General features: G+C 38.8%; 1 protein-coding gene across 1 annotated transcript; it reads right to left on the bottom strand.

Moving 5' to 3' along the window:
- Window positions 1-694: 694 nt before the first annotated feature.
- mpi (mannose phosphate isomerase) lies at window positions 695-22102 on the bottom strand. Its single transcript, XM_057837378.1, has 8 exons — window positions 22005-22102; window positions 19171-19298; window positions 16350-16550; window positions 16129-16270; window positions 15888-16067; window positions 12273-12446; window positions 11465-11673; window positions 695-5863 (listed from the first exon to the last, which is right to left on the bottom strand). Exons 1-8 carry the CDS (start codon window positions 22018-22020, stop codon window positions 5645-5647), a joined length of 1269 nt encoding a protein of 422 aa, XP_057693361.1. The 5' UTR covers window positions 22021-22102; the 3' UTR covers window positions 695-5644.
- Between the last annotated feature and the right edge of the window lie 1508 nt (window positions 22103-23610).

Here is a 23610-nt window from a genome sequence, read left to right as displayed (position 1 = left end):
AGAAAAGGTGAGGGCTTTAACCCCAAGTACACCATGCCTACCGTCAAGCACGGTGGTGGTAGTATTATGCTGTGGGGCTGTTTTGCTGCCAGTGGAACTGGTGCTTTACAGAGAGTAAATGGAATAATGAAGAAGGAGGATTACTTTCAAATTCTTCAAAGTAACCTAACGTCATCAGCCCGAAGATTGGGTCTTGGGCGCAGTTGGGTGTTCCAACAGGACAATGACCCCAAACACACATCAAAAGTGGTAATGGAATGGCTAGATCAGGCTAGAATTAAGGTTTTCGAACGGCCTTCCCAAAGTCCTGACTTAAACCCCATTGAGAACTTGTGGACAATGCTAAAGAAACAAGTCCATGTCAGAAAGCCATCAAATTTAACTGAACTACACCAATTCTGTCAAGAGGAGTGGTCAAAGATTCAACCAGAAGCTTGCCAGAAGTTTGTGGATGGCTACCAAAAGCGCCTAATTGAAGTGAAAATGGCCAAGGGACATGTTACCAAATGTTAGCGCTGCTGTATGTCTATTTTTGACCCAGCAGATTTGATCACTTTTTCTGTTCACCCATAATAAAGTCATAAAAGAACCAAACTTCATGAATGTTTTTCGTGACAAAGAAGTATCTGTTCCACTCACTCTATCAGAGAAAAATCAGAGTTGTAGAAATAACTGGAAACTCAAGAGAGCCATGACATTATGTTCTTCACAAGTGTATGTAAACTTTTGACCACAACTGTATATTATTTTTAAATTATATGAACTTCTCACAGGGCTAATTTTAACTTGTATATATACATCAGTCTTTGAACTTGAGCAATTTTTTTCCGCTCGGCGGGCAGGGCATCAAAACATGGCATCGAAATTTAAAAACTCGAACGATTCCAGGAGCATCGGAGTGATAGAACCGGTTCCAATCGATGCTTGATGCCCAACCCTATTTAAAGGCGCCCAATGATCAAACACGCCGGCGTAATGATAGAACTTCTGACTGCAAGCTTGTGTGTGTGGTCATGTGACTGTCTTGTTACGTCTGATTGATATAATAGAGTCATGTGATCATTGTCGCCAAGTCTCATTGGTGAAACCCGGAGAGCCACTGTGGGTTTTATTTCAAATATATACTCAAAGTAAAAGCATGGCGTGGTAAAACTACTCTCAGAAGTGCATGTTTCTCAAAATGTTACTCAAGTAAATGTAACTGACTAAATGTAGCTCATTACTACCCACCTCTGATCATGATACCGTTGTTACAATGTAGACAATTTTATCGCTGTTGGTAGTTCGCTTGAATTGGATGTTGCGATTTTTCTTTCCCAACTAAATGCCACAAAGTATGGGAAAAAAATAATCCTTGTAACACTCCTTTTTAAAATGATAGATTCCATTGTTAGTTAGAATCTTATAATTCATTAACACTAGAAAACCCAGTAGAGGCTGACTCTGCCTTTCCCAAGACAAATACTCCTAATATATCCCCCTTTTTCTCAAAGTTTTCACATTTTCTTTTACTACCTTCAGACAAAATGACCACAATTCATGCTCCATGCCCATGATTCAGTCCTTCTAAACTATAGACACAATTCCTGCTTTACAGTCAAATTGCAGTTCTAAAACGCTATATTTCTAAAAAAATGTCCACATTTGGGCCATTTGTTTCTGTTTTTGTGTGTTGTGTAGAAGTGAGTTTAAAAAATGTGTAAAAATTGCAAAACTCCATGAATAAATGTAAATAAATAAATGGGACTATTAGGAGTACCAGAAACTCTGGGACTTCTAGTGTTAATAGTTTTGAAAATACAACTTCAAAGTTAACATTAGTTGGTCTTTCACTTTGGAGATTCCACTGTACAGTTGAACAGGAAGTAGTTGGGTAACAAGCAGTAGTCAATTCTCAGCACAGTCATCCAAATGTACACATGCATCAGGCAACTCATCAATTCCTTATGGACTAACAAGCTCATATGATCCAAGTGGACATGTACACAGCACAATTGCTAGTTCACAGCATGTACAAAAACTATTAGAATTTTCACGTTTTCGCATTGCTGCAATAAATATTTCCATATTCGGCATGCACCCGTTTCACCATGATGCCGCGTTAATCATCTGTATTAATAACATTTCAACATGATGCCTCCATTTCGCAAACATTCTGCATTAAACTGCATTTTGCCATAGTATTTTTGGACATTCTCTATCTTCCCAATACAAATTTTCGTATTTGGGGCCAATGAAAATGTCAAACTATATTATAAGAGTTTGTCACTTTTTTCATCGTGACTGCCACCTCTGGCTTAAAGCGTAACTGCATCCCGTGCTAAGCTCGCGTACGGTTGCATGACCACGAACGTAAAGCAATGAGCGTTTGGCCCATCAGATCAGCACCAGAAATGTAAAAACAGCCAATATGATTGTTTACTGTTAGTAGCAAGTCTTAAGTGGGTTAGTAAAGTGTTTTTGCCCAGTGGAGCTAGCACTGCTGCCACAGAAAGGTGCATGGATGTGCATGGAGTGGTCAACTCAAACCCTGTCTTTTGAAAGTAAGAAAAAGGGCTTGTAGGGCAGCCTCATTTAAAATGTCAGGGCTCTATGTACGCACTCGTCAGGGCAATCATGGAGTATGCATGGAGTAGAGAAGTATTATTTTTAGATAAACTCTAAATATCCTGCATAGTCCCTTTAATCATTCGCTATTTTTTTGTTTGAAATTTTTTGACAAAGGCTGCCAAAAACGATTATTTTGATAGTTGAAGAATCACCAATTATTTTTTTCGATGGGTCAGCTAATCGGCTAATGTATAAATCACACCAATTACTGTTATATGAATCTGCGCTAAAGATTTTAGCTGGAAATGTGCATTGAAAACAAAAACTGCGCTGGCAAAATTTGGACTATGAAAAGAATGTTACTATGTAATTACCGTATTTTTCAGATGGTAAGTTGAACCCGAGTATAAGTCACATTTTTGGGGGAAATTTATTTGCTAAAATCAAACACCAAGAACAGACACGTCATCTTGAAAGGCAATTTAAAGTGAAAAGATTATAGAACAACAGGCTGAATAAGTGTACAGTATGCTAATGTTACATGACGCATACACAACGAACTGCGAACGTACCGTTTTCGGCTGCATATTTCACTACTTGCAGCTTGTAATCGGCAAAATAGGATTTTCTTTTCAGTGCCATTTTGTTCAACCCGTCTCAGTTGTTTTTATAAGTTACCCTCAATGTTGAAACACAGGCCTTGTGCACCCTCTACAGTTTAGTGTGAAAATAACGTGATATGACAATATTTTAATACATAAGTTGCTCCAGAGTATAAGTCACACCCTCGGCCAAACTATGAAAAAAAACTGTGACTTATAGTCCGAAAAATACGGTATCTGCCTTTGTTGAGGACTACAAAATCAGAATATTTTTTTGTGTTTCGAGGCCTAAAAACGATGTTTTGGACATCTTAAAGGTAAACTGTCTTCAAACGATGAATCGGTTGGGAAATTCCTAATTTTGTGCCAGTATAAAATTTTTTGCATTTTGAATAAGCGTAAACAGCCTTTTATTGCAACATTAACGATTCCATGTTTCTTTTAAAATAACCCATACAATACTGGTGTGGATATTTCAGCATTTTAAACCTAAATCTAGAAGTTTCCATTTTTGAGAGCTTTCCAGTGTACCCAAGTTTTGCTTCCGTAACAAACGCGTTTTCCTAAACATGTAGCAAACATCAATATAGCATCAAAGGTTTTCATAGTTTTAAAGAAATGTTTAACCCTGTTTTGACATAAAAATCTAGAGGTCCAGAAGACGTTGTACTGTGCTTTTAACCGCTGCGTGATAGATGACTGGTGAAAAGATGTGAATTAGATGAAACATCCTCTCACCATCACGTGCTACCCAATACTTTTTATCCACCATGATAAAGTGTTTTTTCCCCCCCATATTTAATGTTAGTTCTACATAGTGTTGCACCGATACCATTTTTTTGTTTTCATCAACGATGACGATAACAAAAATATTTCGCTGACGTACAATTTTTTTCACATTGATGACGAGCTAGAAATGTTTCTTGGGAGACTACTTCAAGCTAGGCTGCGCTCCCGGCTCTCTTGTTTCGAAACACACGGTAAGATTTGTTTTCTTATCTTTGCAAGGGAGAATATGCAATGTTGCTTTAGCCTTTAAAGGTCTGTACCTAGTGTTCATCACACACTAAATGTAACTCATAGCGTTAGCACCGCATTAGCATTTAGCGTGGTGAGCACTCTTGGACTTTTTTTTTTTTTTTTTTTTTAAACATACATACATTCCTGGCGTCCAGGTACTCAGGAGCTCAAACTGTTGATAAAAAAAAAACAAAAAACACTGAGTCACCAGAGCATTTCAAGCTAGCTTTGATAAGTGTCCTTCATTACTGTATTGCATCGCTTTTCATGAGAATCACCCGGTTGGAAAGTAGATCTCAAAAAATACATGTTGCACAGCATCAACTCATTATTTCTTAGTACTCCCCGTTACCGATGACGTCATTTTAGTGACGTATCAGTACTTGCATTGGTATCGGTGCAACACTAGTTGTAAGGTTAATGTGACTGAACTAGTGTGCAAGTGACAAAAAATGCTGTATTCGCACCACTCAACTCATTGGCTGCCATTGACGGCGAAGGACGTCCAAAATATTTAAATCCAAAACGATCATTAAGAGTTGTCCAGTAATTACTTTTTAGCCAATAACCGATACCCTGATGTTGTCCAACTCCAAAATCCGATACCGATATATGCGGCCGTGGACTTAACAAATTACTGCTAATTGTATTGTGATGCCCCACTGGATGCTTTAATGGTGATAGAGGTAACAATTTTAAGGTTTTCCCAATAAAATAAACATTCTGTGAAAAATAAACAGAACTTCAACTGAAGCGATAGAAAAAGTGCTAAAATAATGTCACATATATATAAAATAAATTTAAAGAGCCAAAATGTTCTTAATTAAATAAAAGGAATAACACCCCAAAGAAAAAAAATCACGTTTATACTAGTTACCCCAAAGGGTCACTAGGGGGCGACCAAAACATGACGAATACAGTAAGGCAATCATTGGACATGCCAATGCAATGACAACTCCCAATATGTGTTTTGCTGGGCATTTGCACAGATTTTTAGTTATGTGTTTTATTACTTTTATTAGTGGCTATTTCTTTCTGGTGTATATATGTGATATGTTTATAATTCATCGTTTTTCATTTATTGTTCAGTTTATTTGTGCACCATGAGTGATTAGGGTCTTTCCCTAAGTTAACAAATAACATTTAGAGGTTACTCCAAGCACAGCTGTGACTAGCCCATGCACAAAGGCTGCAGGCTTGTACAATTAACTTATAACATACATACTGGCGCAAAATCAACATTTTCCGAAATGATTTTGAATGGTTTTATCGGCCAATATTATCGGACAACTCTTATCATTAACCTCCCATTTGAATTAGCTGCCATTGACTCAGCACCCGCTTGATGTCTTTTTGATGTTTCATCGCAGTTGCACTTCACTTGGATACATCTATTCCGTCAATGGCAGTGAATGAGTTAACGTAGCGAGTCTTAAATCACACGATCGGTATTACCCTCGTTCAGCTCACATTTACAATAAGCAGCAAGCCCGAAACATGATCACACCCCCCGGAGAGGCGATGTGCAGTAACAAGCTCTCATTAGCCGACACGAACAAAACGTTGCCCCGCCTCAGGCTGACGTCAGACAGCGCGGCGACCGACGTGGCGACGGCTTCACCTTCGATGACCAGCAGGATACTGGCGCTGTCCACGGCCGTCACGGTGTACTGCTTGACTGAAGCCGGGACCTGGACGAGGACGAGGCAAATTAGGTTTAAGTCTCACTGTCACGTCAGTGGGTACTTCACTCAATTTGATAGATTCAACTTCACTCAGCCATAACCTGTGGTCCTTTTGTTTGTTAAGTGAACCAAAAAAAGGCCAAAACACAGTTGTAATCCCATTTTGGTATTGGCCAGGAAGTAGCATCGGTATACACAAGAGACGTAATCAAAAGTTGGCTTTTTCATCAGTTTAGTTTCACTGCTGTGGCAGCCACCGTTTTGGTTGTTTTTCCCCCAAAAAATTCTATCATTTTTATCACAAAATTGGCAAAAACGTATTGTGTAGGGAATAACGGTTTACACACGTTGTGTAGGAAACTGCTCCAACACAAACATTGCCCAATTTTTTTCCTATCCAACCAACCGCTGAGCTGATTGACATGAATGAAAAAAAATTAACTCATGAGCATGCTCAAATAGTTCGCGCACACAAGCTACTACTTTGACGATTTCATGCATATGAAATACTTAGTGCACACTATTAACTCGTGCGCATTAAGTACGGACTCGTTCACACTAATTAGTAGCTGGTGTGCACCAAGTAGTAGCTCGTGCTCATGAACAATTTGAGCGTGTGCAAGAGTTAATTTTTTTCATTCATGTCATTTCTGGGGGTCCGTAGTATTCTGTTGTCATGATCAAAACATTTGACCAGGAGGCGCTGGACGCCACTCGCAGCAGTGTGTGCTGAGGATCTTTTTGTTTGATTTTTTTTCCTATCCAAAAACAGCCGTTTCGGTCCAAATTTGTTATGCTCGCGCGTTTTCTCCATACAAGGCGTGCACAATGGCAGTACACACGCACGCTGAATAGTTTGTGTACCACTACTAGGCTAATACAAAGACAGCATTCGATTTCACCTACAGTGTGCGTTGGTTTTTGTAGTGGAAATATAAGTGCCCATGTATTATACTGCAAATCCCCACAACTAGATGGCAAAATGATACACGAACACATTTGAAAACTAAAAGGTCACAGGTCAATTGCACACAAATAACCAACAGCACTCAGCACGGCGGAAGCTCAACAGTGTAAGATAAGCTTGTGCCAAATATATTGCTCTCCCACAGCTATTATACGTGCACTCCCAAGCTATTATGAAGATTATAGTTTTAGCCCATAATCATGTGCTTACCGGTGATTGATCACATTCTGCTGATAAGTAGATACACACACATATGTTGATTCATCACACAACGTCTCAGTACTTTTCCACCAAGCTACAGTACTTAGAGTGCAAATGTGTGTTTAAAACAAAGATATCTTGCCTGCTCAGGTAATTCAATCGGGAAGTTTTAATCAGGAAGTGTGACTGTTCAATCACTGACTAGAATAAGGAATTTGCCCGACCGAACCTGCCACGTTGGACAACAGTGTTGTAACTGTATTCTGCCCATCAACAAGCCCTCAATAAAATGCGCAACCCCAGGGAGGGGGCTGAGAGAGACTCACTGACTTTGCGAGTAAGCGTACAGCACTGTCAACTCTCTCCCTGGTGGCCACCGGTGAAAACTTAACTCCGTTTCTGGTCTGATCCTTCCCCCGTCCTTCTCTAGGTCTTTAATTGTCTTGAGTAATTACAAAAGTGAGTTTAGACCCAACAACAGCAACAACAAATAATAATATGGCTACAATGCAAGTATGTTTTACCCTATTTGAAGACACCAAAATTAGATTTCCTTTCTGGGCTCCACGCCAAGTCCACGGTCTAAATCTGCAGCAATATTTTTGAACTATCATCATTATCATTAGAGGTGAGAATCTTGGGGCACCTAACGATTCGATTACGATTCAGAGGCTACGATTCGCTTATAAATCGATGAATCCTCTCAGGATTAAATAAACTACTATTTCAGTATCAAGTTAACAGTTCAAAACAGTAAATAAAATACTCAAGTCCCCATTCTGTATCAGCAGCTTTAAACTACATTCAATTAATTTAAAGTTGTGGATCAACCGTTAACGTTGTTAAAATTGCTCCCGCTATTCCATAATTTCCCTTCTCTCTACTTGCGACATCTAAAAGTTTTGAAACGGTTTCATCATTTAAAGATGGATTAAAGGCAAGATTTTGCCGATCTAGGGCTATTTTAGATAAAAACTTAATTAGGTTCGCTCGAAAGGTTCGCTACAACGGCCTTCCAGAGAAGTCTACTGTTTTAAGATGGCGGCTGTTAACTAACGCCGGCAAGTCTGTCATTTCACAACTAGTTCCTTATAGACCCTACCCACCGACGTCACAAAATCACGTGCTCGCTGTATTGTTCCGCCCCCTTGTCCGTCATTTTGTGTCTGTATTATCAATGGTCTCAATTGATCGAGCAATTTATAATGCATTTCATGGAAGACCCGGTGCTTTCGGATGCCGTAAACTCGCTTGATGCATTGCATAAAAGGCGTTATGTGGAAAAGCTTCAGTTTATCCATTCGCCAGATCCATATTTGATGCCTAAATCGATGTTTTTCGACCCGCTGTCTCTGCCGTATTTGCCTGACATCTGCTAGCTACCCTGATATGTACAACTATCTTGTCCACACAAAATCAGCCTATTCTCACGAAAGTTCGAAAAACTTTAAGAGCTTGGAGGCTTATAAATACTTCGTTGCTGGTTGGGTGAAACAGGAAAATTCGGCAGGAATCTATCTTGTGCTTGGAAAGGTGAGTTACGAAATTTTCAATTCAAAATCTTTTGTTCTTGCTAACATCCACTGTCAAGTCTAATGTATTTCATGTCATTTGTCAATGGAGCTAGGGCTTTTAATGTTTATATGGTTTAGCGATAGCACTCTCACTACATACATGTTGTCGGCGATTAGCCTAGCAATGATCTTAATTGTGGTTGTCAGCCCAAAACACTCTAAATATATATTAAATGCATCTTACCAGATATAAAATGACTACTACATAATCTGTGGTAATCGTTTGGAGCCCAGTTTTCTCGTCGAATTGCAGCAGCCCATCTCGCTCTCTCCTCTCTGGGTCTCTCGGAATCCGGTAGAACTTCAAGTCTCTCCGTCTATCTTCTCTGTTATTGCAACCGACCGCCACACACGCCTTCACCATTTTGATTATTAATGTTAACGAGCAGAAAAACACGCCGTAAATAGGAGGAATGTACGTAGCCGTAACAGGTAAACACGATGTGTTGACGGACAATTGGGCGGCACCAGTCAGGAGAGCGGAGTTGTGACGTCACGTGGGTAGGGTCTATACATGTGATATCTAACGTAGCATGAAGTGGGCATAGTGTGTAGTGGCTATCGGCTGCAGTCAGGTATTATTGTTTTTTTATCTAGCGGCATGAGTTGAACATGATGTTTACCTCGGTCCTTTCCTCATTGCGTCCCGAAGACCTTGCTGACTCTGTTTTCGTTCCGCTTTACCTGACATATTGCAGTAATCGGAATTTGGATGTCTGTGAATCGTTGTCGAATCTTTCACGGCCGAATCTCGAATTTCACACAACCTCAAAAGGAATTCTAGAAAAGTTCACTTTTTTATGTAAAAAAATAAATAAATAAATAAAACATACAACACAACAAACAAACAAAAAAAACAGCTTCTTGAACATATTTAATTCCCAACGTTAAATACGCTATTGTTTCACCGTGTTTTAATTGTTTATTTTTAACCGAAATAATCTACCAAAACTTTTTTCCCCCCAACACCAGGGGAAGCTGCAGCACCCCACTTCCCGCGCCACTGCATTTTACTGAAGACTGCTTTGACTAAGTGACAAATGACGTGTTGCCAATCAAGAGTTGTTAACAATGACACTGGAACTGAAACAACAAGGCTTTTGGCAGCGTTGTTGGCCCCAGCGTCGCCAAAAGTGTACCAGTGAAAAAAAAATCACGGTTTTAATATTTTCAGAAGATAAATGATTTTTTTCCCCAATCACTCTTAATGCTGTATTGGGTTGAGAGGCGTAAATGTAAGATATTTAGCATTCAGGCACCCGAGATCTGATGTTAATGGAGTCCCAAGTTGGTACGGTTATGCTGAATTTCTGCTTCCGGTTTGAACTTGGATGGGAAAATCTCCCCGGAATCATGTTCTTACTTTCCTCCTCTGAACCACTTTCAATTTCATCTTCAGACTCCGCGCATGATCAAGTCCAGTCGATAAAAAATGAGTTTCGCCTGCTGTTTTCCATTGAGTCATATGCCCTCTGCCAGAATCCTTGCGTTTGATTACATTAGGGCTGCAGCTATCGAATATTTTAGTAATCGAGTAATCGACTGAAAATTCTATCGATTAATCGAGTAATCGGATAAAACAAATATATTTTTAGGTGAAGAGCAATTATAAATATACATGAGAAAACAAGACATTTCATCTAATCTTGAACCATTTTCAGTCAATCAATGTCTTTATTTTCGATGTATATTGTTGAAAACCGCCAACAATTGCATCTCAGATGTAACTAGAATGAAAAAAAAGACAAATTCACTGCTTTCACTCAAAAAACCTTTAGATCTTATTTTTAAAAAAAATATATACATATATATATATACATACATATATATATATATATATATATACCTAAAAATGCCATTACGCTTGATAACACACATCACTTAAAAGTTAGGATTTTTTCCCACGTGTTTCAATTGAATTTCTATTTGTGTCAAGCCATTTTAAAGTTCTAGTTAAGTTTTACGCTACTCTAAACTGTAAGTAAGTAAATTGTAAGTCTGATAAGATTTTGAGTTTTTGCAGTGTTCAAAATAAATGTATGATACAGGCTGTATTGTAGCACATTAGGGACCAGTGCTACTTGGTGTTTTATCCAGCAATGACTACTAAGCTAAAATTGATAGTTAGCATTATTGAGTTTTTATTTTACACCCTCATCACTCCACAAAGCTATGTTATGTTAAAGCCTGTATGTAAGACACGTTAGCCACGCATCGAAAGTGGTTATAATTAATAGAAACCTAGCCCTCCGCAGGGCTAACGTTACGTGAGCTAGTGACTCAGACAGTAACGTTAATCTTATTTATTAGCGCTTAGCGCTCTTTATTAGCGCTTAGCGCTCTACTGCTTTAAGATGGTGGCTGTTTATTAACGCTGCCCAGACGCGGCCGAGTATGTCATTTCGCATCTAGTTCAACATACATGTGATCTCTATGAGACTCATCAGATGCTACCTGCTACCAACTTAACATCATGCGGGCTAGTTTTTAGCTACGTCAGCGTAGTTTGGAGCGGCTGTCGGCTGCGGAAATGTTTTTTATATTTTTTTATTGCTTCTCCCTCTACGCACGTGACGTCAGCGCGTTGTCCCGCATTAAAAGTAGTCCGAGCGAAACGTGATGCTTAGAGCTGTCAAAATAAACGATTACTCAAGGTGAATAAAATTACTCGGATCAGTTTTTAAACTCGAGTTACTCGAGTTGCTCGAGTATTCGTTTCAGCTCTAGATTACATCATCAGTTTTCGACTATGCAGAGGCAAACCGTTACAAAAATGATTTTTATTGCTCAATTTCAATAGTTATGGATCAATAAAAGTGGGACTTTTCTTCAAAGTTAAAACCGATATTCTGAGGTTTTACTCACCTGTATCCTCATGACGGTGAAGTCCGGCACAGGAGGGTCGTAGACAGTGACGCAAGGGTCTGAGGAGTCTTGAACGGGTGGGAAAAGCTTGGCGGCGGAAGGGGCAGGGCTGTAGTTGAGCATTTCACAGAGGGTGTTGACGTCGATGTACTTCGGGGTCAGTCCGGCTCTCACTGTGTTGTCGGAGCACGCCATACACTCGATGCAATCTAATAGAAGAATTTTTTGACATTTCCTCAATCAGGTAAAGCGCAACCAGTGTTGCCAGGTTGGTCGGGTTCTCGCCCAATTGGTCTATTTTCAAAGACTGACAGCGGGAGAGAAATACATCATGCGGGTTGATAAAATTTGGGATTTTTTTTTTTTTTTTTTTTTTAAATTAGGCTGTTCCGGAGGTTCAGCTACGTTAATTGCATACAGGAGCATCTTCACTCTCATGACCTGAACTAGCATTTTAGCGCCTCATGGCATATGAGGTGTGAACTGCACGTTATTTCTGATCTGTTGGTCCAGTCAAATTACAAAATAATTCTAAAATTGACATAACATTTAGATATGTTAGATGCACTGTATTTTTTTGTTTGTTACATATTTTGTTTCAAATCATTTCCTTGTGACAGGTGGAAGTGTTAATTTTCATTTATTATGTTGATTGAAATAAAAATCATTGAGCTGGGCGGGTTTTACTGTGTTATTGGGCTAGAGAATGTCTTTCTGAGCTGGCAACCCTGAAAGCAATGTTAACTCCAGAAATTTTCAAGGTAGAATTTTACCAAAAAAGTGTGCAACCCTATTAACTCCTACTGACCTCCGTACAGGTAAGCGTGAGGTTCATTAGCTCCAAGGAACATGGCCTGATTGGGATCCAAGCGCATGTGATTGAGGAAGTAGATGGAGAAGCAGCCGATGTCGCCAGGGTACTGGGAATGGAGGCGGAGCAATAGCTCGCCGTTGCTGCTCTCCGTGTCCTTGCCTGCCGCGCCTTCATGGATGCAAGATGAATACAAGAAATTAGGTCAGAGATTTTTTTTTTTAGACTAATAGTCTTTCAAAAATGGATATTTGACCGGTTTGTGAAACTTTAAATCGCGGCTGACCCAAAAAAAAATTGCACAGTAGGTATGCTTCAGGCATTAGAAGAAATCCCACAGTTAGAACACACTTGCAGAAATAAAAATATGTGGATTTGGAGCCATTTTTGGCAATAAAATTCCTCAAACACTAGCATCGTAGCTTCATAGCGGCGTAGTTTGTAGCGACTGCATACTGCAGTCAAGGGCTGCGTTCGAGTTCCGCCACTACTACAATCTGACATTATACTGGCAACTAGGGATGAGAATCGAAATCCGATTCCAATTCCGAACCGGTTCCTAATGTTTCGAGGCCTCGACATCACAATGAAAAAGCCTGAACGATCCCTTTAATGATTCCTAAAGACGCATATTGCGTCGTGGCGTGTCTTGTTGTCCAGACGCATCAAACTAGCATGGCGCCAAGAACCACCCACTCCAAAGTTTGGCTACACTTCACCAGGAAAGAGGGTGAAAATGAAAGGGTACGATGGTTTAGCACGAGCATTGCAGCCGTAAACATAACAATGACAGCACGTAGGTTCTAACGCTCGAAAGTGTGTCCTAACTTCACGAGGAAAAATTATAACAACGCGACTTGCAGGCATTGCAAGGTGGAGATGACTGCATCGGGAGGGAATACGACTGCACTGTCCTCACCGAGACGCTAAGGCTCAATCCTGGCTATACAGCTAGTTAAACTCCCAAATGACGATGCAGAAGATGTTGGTATATAATTTGTTGACTTTATTCAACCATCACTTGAAGAGTGAAACTAAAAATAGAAATGAAACAAATCAATTTCGTCCCCAATAACAAACAGGTTTGCATCAACGTAAATCAGCGATGAATAGCTGCAAATACAGTAATAACACAGTTAGCACACGTTCGCTAGCATTTGCACGTCGTTCAAACTACTACACAACTGGATGTAAGTGCCCGATCGTGAGTGGAAACACACAACAACAACAACACAAAAGATGATACATACAGGCGTTGCCTCTCTAGATATTTTACAAACATTAATAAAGAACGGAGGCTCGTAGCAGTATTTCCCTCTTTCACTCGCTCACTCGCTTGGATGCGGCACTTCTTCTTCGCGTGTAAGCGCGCTCTTCTTCACGTGAGCGCGTTCTTCATGTGAGGAAGCGCAAGGGCGCCCCCACTTGAGCGTGAAAGCACCATAAAAACTAAAAGGCATGCATTTCAATATAATGGTAAATAATACACTTCAACACAGTGGTCCCCAAACTACGGCCCCTGAACAATACCAGAGAGCATTTTGATTTTTTTTTTTCTCAATAGTGTTATTTATTTTCTGGCCTTTTTCTGTGAAGAAGTCAGAGAGGCATATTTGGTGATCATCTATTTAATTAATAGTGTTATTATTATTTTTTATTATTATTATTATATTATTATTTTTATTTTATTTACTTTTGTTCCGTGAAAAATCCAGAAAGGGGTATTTGATTGTGGCTTTCTGAAAAACAATATTTTTTTACATTTAGGCACTCCTGCAATCGTCACACTTTTTCTGTTACAAACTGATCCCGGCCCCTCATCAGAGAAGGGAAAAGTTACGTGGCCCTCACAGGTAAAAGTTTGGGGACCCCTGCTTTAACACATATTGCCAAAGGCAGAACAACGACCTATATGCCAATATATACCAATATTTCTTATTTCTATTAGAAAAATGTTTCAGTAAAATGTTAAACATTCTTGTGCATTTGCCACTTATTGCCACAGTTAACATTGAGGCTTTGGGCTTCTTTTGACCTCGTTGTGAGTTTGTAAGGTTGTGACTTCTGCTTAAACAAACTCGATGCCAATCAAAACATTTGTTCTGTTTCCCCAAATTAGAATCGATAAGAGAATCTATAAAGAATCGAATCGTTAAGCAATATCGATAATGGAATCGGAATCGTAAAAATCGTATCAATTCCCATCCCTACTGGCGACTGGGGTGACCAGTGGGGTGGCCAACAAATTCATTGGGGGGAGCTTTGGCCAGGCCTGGCCACCTCCTGGTGGCACCATTGTTCCAAATCACACAAAAAAATACGGTAACTCACGTCAATATAACGGAGCCGAATTTTATTTTTTTGTCTATACCTTATAATTTGTAGGCAGATTTGTTGTTTAAACACGTTTGACCTATTTGAAGTTAAATTTCATTCTCTTCCAACCCCATATGACTGACAAACTCTTCCTTTCATTAAAAGCAAAATAGAAAAGGCAACCGAAATAGAAAAAATCAATGACAAATATTGTCATTGTTTTTTTCTTTTTTAAAAGACAAAAGTGAAAGTCAATAAAAAAAGTTACTTTTTATTTATTCATTTATTTCTCTTTATATTTATTTATTTATTCATGTTTTTTTTTATTTTGGTATTCCTGTGATTCCATATGTTCTGTCATAACTTCCACATACAGCGTAATTTTTTCATTTTTATTTTTTGACAACAATGATAAATTTTACATTTCGAAAGGCAGTTTAGTATAACATTCAAACACCGTGCTGGTAGCTTAATTCATTTTCTTCTTCTTTGGTGGTAAATATACAGCAGCCAATGGTGTTTGAGCTTCATTATCACCACCGCATGGACATATTTTCTGTGCACCACTGCAATGCATTGTGGGGTATAGGGAGTTCTGGAGTGACCATCGTTGTTGACTCGATCACTAAGCCTTCTAAGGGTTGATCTCACCAAGTTCACTTGGCTTTTTAGGGAAATGGAACAGCCCTTAAGATGGCGGCCTGGATTCCCTCAACGGGGTGTGCCTAGGGCAAGTGAGCGAGTGCACATTTAAACCGCAATTGAAACGCAGCCAAGTATTGCTTCAATCTGCTGCAGGTTACTTCCGGGGTCCTACAGTCAGTCAGCGGCAGCCACAGTCGCCCACACAGATGCCTGAACAAAATCCTTTTTCATCCGCTTATTCTTTTTGTTAATCGGCCCATGGCCAATGTTGGAAAACAGTCCATATAACAGCCCGTTATATCGGCCAGCCGATATATTGATTGACCTCTACAAATAATGGCCTGACTGCAAATAAGATGTTTAATTTTTTTTTCAAATAAGAAATAATGTCAAACTATAAATATATGAAAATGGAAGAAATTGAGATAACAGGCTTTACTTAATTTAATTTAATTACTTAAATGTGGTGAAATAAAACTATACTGCAATCTGAGCTGAGGAAAACAAAATACATCTCACGAGTATTACTACTACTACTACGCTAGTTTAATGTACCCTGATGAAATTCAGGATGTCTTTATTGTTTAAATAGATTGGACATCTATTAGCGTCAATAGCATTTAATGAGTTAATTGAGGACATTTTACCCACCTTCTTCCGTGACTCTCTTGACCAGCATGTTGAGTTGATCCACAAACACTTTCTTCTCACAGTTCATCATCCTGGTGAAGCACTTCTTTAGCGCCTGCCTGGTGCGTCCGGCGTCGCCCGCGGCAGACCGCAGCTCCTCGGCCGCTTCGTTGCCCACCAAAGCGCGAAACTCCGGTACGGCTAAAGTGTAATGCGAAGCCTGAATGTCTTTTAAAACTGCTTTAGATTCTTCTCAACTTACACTTGAGGAATCCCAGGATCTCCTCCACTGGCCTGAAGCCACAGAGACCCTGAAAGTGTGTGAGAGCGATGGCCATCTCCGGCTTGTGGTTGTTGTCTGGGTAGTGCTCTGGAAACTGAGCGTGGAGACGAGCAGCTAATTCCTAAATAGAACAAAATGAATATAATCATGCATCGGTTTCCACAGCCAAGGATGGAAAATGTCTCTGTGGTTAAACTGACTCTGTTGGGGTGAGCCTGGATGGACAAGGCAGTGTTAACGGACAGGACTTTAAAAAGGAAGGGCAGCTTCCCCTGAAAGGTGTCCTTGACCTTGGAGCCAAGGCATGCTGGGAAGTGGGCGATCCACTGGCCCAGAGTGGTCTGCGCAATCCTGTTGTCTTTAATCTGAGCGTCGCCCTTCGGGTGGGCGCCCATCCACAGCTGTAATCGGATTGCAAACATTTAATGCTTTCAGAATAAATTTCAGGAGATGTAAAATGAAAGAAACCAGTATCTATGCTCACAATTAATTTTGGCTTGCTAAGATTGCACATAGACTTCATAATGGGATTTAACCATTTATTCACAGAAGTTTTCACCGGAAAAGGTCTGTTTACATATGGCTGCCGCCACATTGACTGACAGACTAGCATCGAACTTTGACATATTTGCTTAAAGTAAATGCTAACTGCACTTTTTTTTGGTTGCTTTTAACCAAAAATCGAAACTGTTTTACGTCCATATAAAGAATTCAGGGATTTAAGCATTTATTCACAAGAATTTTCACCGGAAAAGGTCTGTTTACATATGGCGGCTGCCACATTGACTGACAGACTAGCATCGAACTTCGACATATTTACTTAAAATTAATGCTCACTGCACTTTTTTTTTGTTGCTTTTAACAAAGAATCAAGACTGTTTTACGTCCATATCTACAAAGAATTCAGGGATTTAAGCATTTATTGGCAAGAATTTTCACCGGAGAAGCTGTTTACATTTGGATATGAGGTCTATGGATTGCACTTTCAAAAGAGCATTAATTATGAATACAAAATATCTTGAGTGTTTCTTCAAACTATGAAGAATTGCACTTAATTTTACAATGAATGAATTTAAAACTAAATTAAAATACCTGAGCTTAGCCTCAAATGGTATAAAAAAAATAAACGAGGATCTAAGTACCGTATTTTTCAGACTACAAGTCGCTCCTGAGTATAAGTCGATCCAGCCATAAAATGCCCAACGAAGAGAAAAAAAACATATACAAGTTGCACCGGAGTATAAGTCGAATTTTTGGGGGAAATTTACTTGACAAAATCCAACACATAGAACAGACATGTCATCTTGAAAGGCAATTTAATATAAAAAATACAATAGAGAACAACATGCTAAATAAATGTACAGTGTACAGTGCATGAACAACGAAATGTGAATATACTGTCCTACGCTACGGCCTGTCCTGGCTATACAGCGAACTCGCAAAAGACAATGCTGGACGTCCGTATAATTTGCTGAATCAATTTGGTCCTCGATAGAAAACAGGTTCGCATCAACGTAAATAAATGATAATTAGGTACTATTAGTAATAAGTAACAGGTTAGCATGCGTTCGCTATCATTAGCACATCGTTCAAACAACCACACAACTGGCTCTAAGTGTCCGATCGCGGGTGGAAAACACACAACAACAGAAAAGATGATACACGCAGGCGTTGCCTCTGTAGAGATGATTTAAAAGCATAAACAATGAAAGTAGGTTCGCATCCGTCTATTCTCTCTAGCTAACTCGCCCACTCACTCACTCACTCACTCACTCACTCACTCACTCAGAGCTACGTAGCAGTCCGTCTTCTTCTGGCGTGTCACGTAAACAAGTGCGAGTGCGCCCTCACGTGGGCGTGAAAGCGCCACAAACTAAATGCATCGATTTCAAGATAAAAAAAGTCAATAATACAATTGAACATAACCGCCAAAGGCAGAACGCGAACGTGGCCATAGCTATAAAGAGTTATTCAGATAACTATAGCATAAGAACATGCTAACAACTTTACAAAACCACCAGTGTCACTGCAAAACACCAAAATAACATGTGAAATTATATCATAATGTGTTAATAATTCCACACATAAGTCGCTCCTGAGTATAAGTCGCACCCCCAGCCAAAATATGAAAAAAAAACGCGACTTATAGTCCGAAAAATACGGTACAACAAAAGAACTTGCTTAGCAAAAGTCCGCTAGCTTAAATACTATAAAATGCTAACTTATTTTTTTACAAAGCTTTTAACAAATCGTTCAAATACATATTCCCACAAAAGGCTGCTCCATAAACTAAATTACAAATGCATAAAAAATAAACTAATTAGTTTGAAAACAAAAACCTACAGCCTTTTGTTGGTCTTAACAGGGAACAGCTGGATTTAGTTAGTTAGACGAGTTACGTCATATTGACTGTTGCCACTAGAGGGCAGTGTATCCACCCAAATCAATAAATGTAAATGCAACACTTTCAAAACAGATCATTACAATGCCAATCTAATTAGACGAATCATCGAAGCTGTATTTCTAATTGAATTACTCTATTAAACCTGTGAGTTTAGTTAGTGGCGAGATGGCCGCCATGTTGTTAGGAGTAGAACGTGAGTCGGCATTACAAGACAAAGAATGTGGAAAATTACAGACGTTCGACTTAGGTCGGGAGAACGCAGATATCCAAAGATTTGCTCGTAAAGCTAGGAAAACAGTTTTTTGTCAAACAACCGCACAATTTCATCCAACCAAATTAGATTTCAAACATTTGGCTTGGCCTTCCACAATATTTTTTCTCTGATTTAGCCAGTGGGGAAAAATAATTGCCCAAGTTAAAAAGTGGAAGCGTAGCCCTCTGAAATGTAACGCAGCGTGTCATCATGTGACGTTACGGCTTGCACTGTGTGAAAATGTCAACTCGCGTGATTGACCTTCATAACAGACCCTGCAGGGATGCTAAATAAAGCACGTTAGCAAACACAGTGTAAGCCACCGCCATATTGCCTTAGCTGCTCGTGGATATCTTCTGTGTACCTCTGCATAAGGTTTGCCCTCTTCGATGACGGCCAGTGGGTCTCCTCCAACCACTAGTTTGGCCACTTCGCTGTCCAACCCTACCTTTCCCCACGCGTAGTTCTGTACTGCACATGTCAGCGGAAAAACTAAAATGAAAGCAAATGGGAGGTTAGGTATTGGTTTGAGCACAATTTATTTTTTGGAGCTGCAAAAATCCCATACAACACTTTAACAACATCTTAAAGGGCTGCTTTAAAAGTATTGTTACTACATAGCAGGCTCACTGTGTTGTTGAGTAACAGTATTGCAATAGCTTGCCTTTACTAACAATAGCATGTTGGAGCACAATATCAGCTTCAGATACCGAAAGAATGAAAAATATCATGTAAAGGGCAGGAAGTGTATGGCAAAAAATACCCACAAGAATATGTGGTTTCATATAAGGCAAAATTAATTGGTTCTGTACTTAGTTTGTGTTTGAATAGCTTTTTATTGTTGTCACGTTACTAAAAGAAAAACTGATTTACCACAGTATTCACATATCTTCATTTGGCTGTGTTTGTTTTTAGACATTTCTAGGTGTAGCGTATAAGAATATATCATACAGCACAACAAGGCACATTCAGTTCATTACGTGTGACTATTTTGTAATTTGAAAAAAAAAAAAAAAAAACACTTAAAGGCCTGGGGTCCACATATATGGGCATCACACTATAGGTCATTTTTATGTATGTAATGTGACGTACACACAAAAATGGATGCCACATCTTAATTATTTATCATTATTTTTACATAATATTTATGAATAAATAAAATCTTTAACTAGAGGATCACTGAGAGAAGGCTTCCACCTAAGCAGCCAAATTCAAAGTATCACCACATTTCTGATCTATGTAGCCTTTTTAACATTTCTTTACTCATATCGCCTCTTCTAAAAGTTTGAATTAAATGAGCTAATCCATCAAAATTATCACAAAATTCATTTTCTGACATCTGTGACAAAATTGCAATCAATTTTCCCATTTTATATTGCAAACATATTATGCACATTTGATACATAGACTTCATAATTATACATATTATGAAGTCTATGTTTGATAATAAGCCAAACAGGTATTTAAAAACAAAATGGAAAAAGGTAAAATCAGAAATACTCTCTGGTTATGGCCCCCAATAATACTCTAAAGTTGATTTATTATTTTTTAAATTTCATAGTATTTAACTCATTTCCTGCCATTGACTATGACTTGGTCCACTTCTGGGGGACACAGGAGCACCCCAAGACTCAAACTAATGTATTGTAATATAAAAGTGACTTGGGGGAAAAAAATTAATGAAAAAAATCTGAAGTATACTAGACTACCCCCAAGACCTAAACCAAAGTACTCTCATGAAATCAGTTCATGTTCATGTCAATGTCCCGCTGAATTGGGCCCATTCTTGGATAGCTACCCTTTTTTTTCATTAATTTCGATAAAGGGACTTGCACGCTGAAGCCACTGCATCACATTATTGTAATGCACATAATGCAAACAATTATCCCAAATAAGGGACGGCAAGTTTGACTTCGTTGTTCTTCATGGAGGCTGGCCTGGCCGCAGTAGTTTTACAGGTTAGCACGTTCACACAGTTTAATGTAATGTTAACTAAATGCTAACTCTGATGCAGGTCGAACTTTCAGTAGCAAAATTAGTGGTGCCCCCACCCCCCCTACACTGAAGTCTTGTTACATTCCTTTTAGTGGCTTGTGCTGGCCGAAAAAAAACCTTTTAATATCCCTCCACTTCCAAGGGGGCAGAGGAGGCAGCATGTTGTCGACATGAATCTGTTGGGGCTATGTGAAGAGTGTGCATCTGTGTGGCGTGGGGGGCAGGGGTCAAGCCATCAGCCAATCAAACTGTGTTGGGAGGGGGGAATGGAGCGGCACGTTCAGCAAGTGAAAAGGGATAAATGTAAGTATGAACATAATAATAAATATATTAAATAAATAAATAAATATAAATATATATATATAAATATATAAAATAAAAACTTAATAAGGATAGGGCCTATTCTATCCTTACAGCATATCGGAAGACTAAACTCATTATGTAATGCAAATAAGGTTTCTTAAACGTTGGTGGGGACAATTTGAGCATCCTGAAAAGTTGGTTGTTTTATGTCCCTACCGTCCCTATGCAAACCTATGCCATTGCTGTCAGTACTGTACGTCGCATGATGGGTGCCAACCTTCTCAGTCAAAATGGATTTTATGTCTACTTCCGTCAATGGCAGCAAATGAGTTAGATGTAATGGTTTAATAGCTTCTTTGTATTGCTGGGCAGTGTTAGTCATGCAAATATTGACTTTAATGACGACTTTATTAGGGGCTCACGGACGTTCCGACCTACGAACACACTCGTGCGTCGTAACCAGAAGCACACAGTAGAAATGTCAGCACGCCAGCAATGAATGACATTTTGGCATCATGTCAATGTCAACGTTAAAAAGAAACAAAAAAACAGAACTTAGTTTTTTGGCATCTGAGCGTTAATGCGACGGGGCTGCGGTCGTTGACGAGGGGGAAAAACCCACAACTAAGCAGATTTTAGCAGCCACTAAACGCATGCTAAGCTAACATATAGATGCGTTCAATGACCTCGCGGCTGTTTTAGAACAAAACAAGTATCTGGTTACTTTATGAAGATGTAATAGACAGGCTAGCTAGCAAACTGGCTACCAGCTAATTCCACGTTACGTTCTGGAACCTTTAGCATGTTTTGCTTAAAACGATTAAATTACTTTAATAGCTTTTAAAAAGAATCGTATAGTTAAATGGTTTAACAGAGTTGCAGAGCAGATATAGACCTCACCTCTTACTTCCTCCATGACGACGAGCGGACTGTCAATCGGGGAGTGACGTCACGCACTTTCTTGCCTTTCGATGTAAAAGCTTCCGATTGCCTAATACATCTGGCACGATTTCTTCATGTTGACATCAAATGTTCCCTTTTTTCAAAGTGAATCTGAAATTGCGACTCAATTATTTTATAGTTGCTTCATTGGTGCAACATTTTGGAAAGAACTAGTAAAGTAGATCATGTTTAAAACACAACTGTGTTAGAAGGGAAAACAATTATTGTTGTATTTCAGTCGAAAGAAGATTTTTCAAATTTTTTTTTTGGGGGGGGGGGAATTTCACATTTATGAATCTAAATTTTTATATTCAGTACCAATAAAAATGTATATTTTAACTGTCTTAATTAATAACAAACAAAACATACATCGGTATTTGATTTTCATTTATAAATGTTTAACAAATATGTATTATACATTTTTATTAAATTTTTCCACTATACAGATTTTTTTCCCACTTCCAATTGTTTCGATTGGCTCACATTTATCTTTTTTTTTGTTTTGTTTTTTTAAATTTTAATATATTTTCCATTTCAGGGCAATCCCCGCCTCCTGTCCATAGGCGGACTGGAAATAAATTACAGTAAAATATATTAATTAATTCATTTATTGTCTTTATGGATATTTAGTCTATTTCATGTGAACCGATTGAACTGCATTGTTTGTATTACATATTGTTAAAAAAATAATAATAATAAAAGCTTCCGATTGCTCAAGTTGCTTCTAAAAATTATTATTTCACAACAATCAAATTTTAAAATCTTCTGCTTCTCCCGTCAGCCCTTGTCTTTCTTCGGTTCTTTCTTTCTTCGGGTTAATCATATCACTTTTTGCAACTGTCAATGATACTGATGATGATGACAATAAATAAAATAAATAATCTACATGTAAACCTCTATAATTTGCAGTCTGCTTTGTTTTGATTTTTTTCTGAGAACTTGCGGACTATTACTCAAATGGTTATTTGTAGGACCATGTTTTAGTTTTGCCTAAATCATATAATTATAAACTTAAGTGACATCACTCTTGTTTAGAACCATTTTTAATATTTGGGTAGCGCTTCCAGATTTGTGCGTGGCGCGGTGATGTCACTCATAGATATAACATATAAAAGGTTAGATGTCTAAAGTTGGAGTCGGCGGCGTATATATGTAAGCTGCCACCTTGCGTCGTAGGACTTCCCTTTGCGGGCGGTGCTGCAGCAGACTAACTAAGGGTTTTTGCCACTAAAATACTCTTAACTGGATGAATTATCAACGTATTTACAACGTTATTCATAACTAACCGTATTAACGTGGCCATTAATCAGTGGATTTTGAGAAAATATTATAAACAGTATGTAAGTTACTGTGTCGTCAAATTGACGATTATCCTAAACAAAAAATGGTCGGAAATTGAAGCAATATAAATAAATAAAAATATATAATAACTTTGCTACACCGACGCAAAATGGCCGACGAGTGACGACGCCCGGGACCATTGGCTAACAGTGCGCACAAATGTAGCTTTATATGATATCTGTCGTGTCACCGACCAGTTGTCTGACTGCGCATGCGCACTACA

Source organism: Corythoichthys intestinalis, chromosome 5, assembly GCF_030265065.1.
Source record: "Corythoichthys intestinalis isolate RoL2023-P3 chromosome 5, ASM3026506v1, whole genome shotgun sequence".
Classification (NCBI taxonomy): domain Eukaryota; kingdom Metazoa; phylum Chordata; class Actinopteri; order Syngnathiformes; family Syngnathidae; genus Corythoichthys; species Corythoichthys intestinalis.
This window is presented reverse-complemented; position numbering and strand designations above follow the sequence as displayed.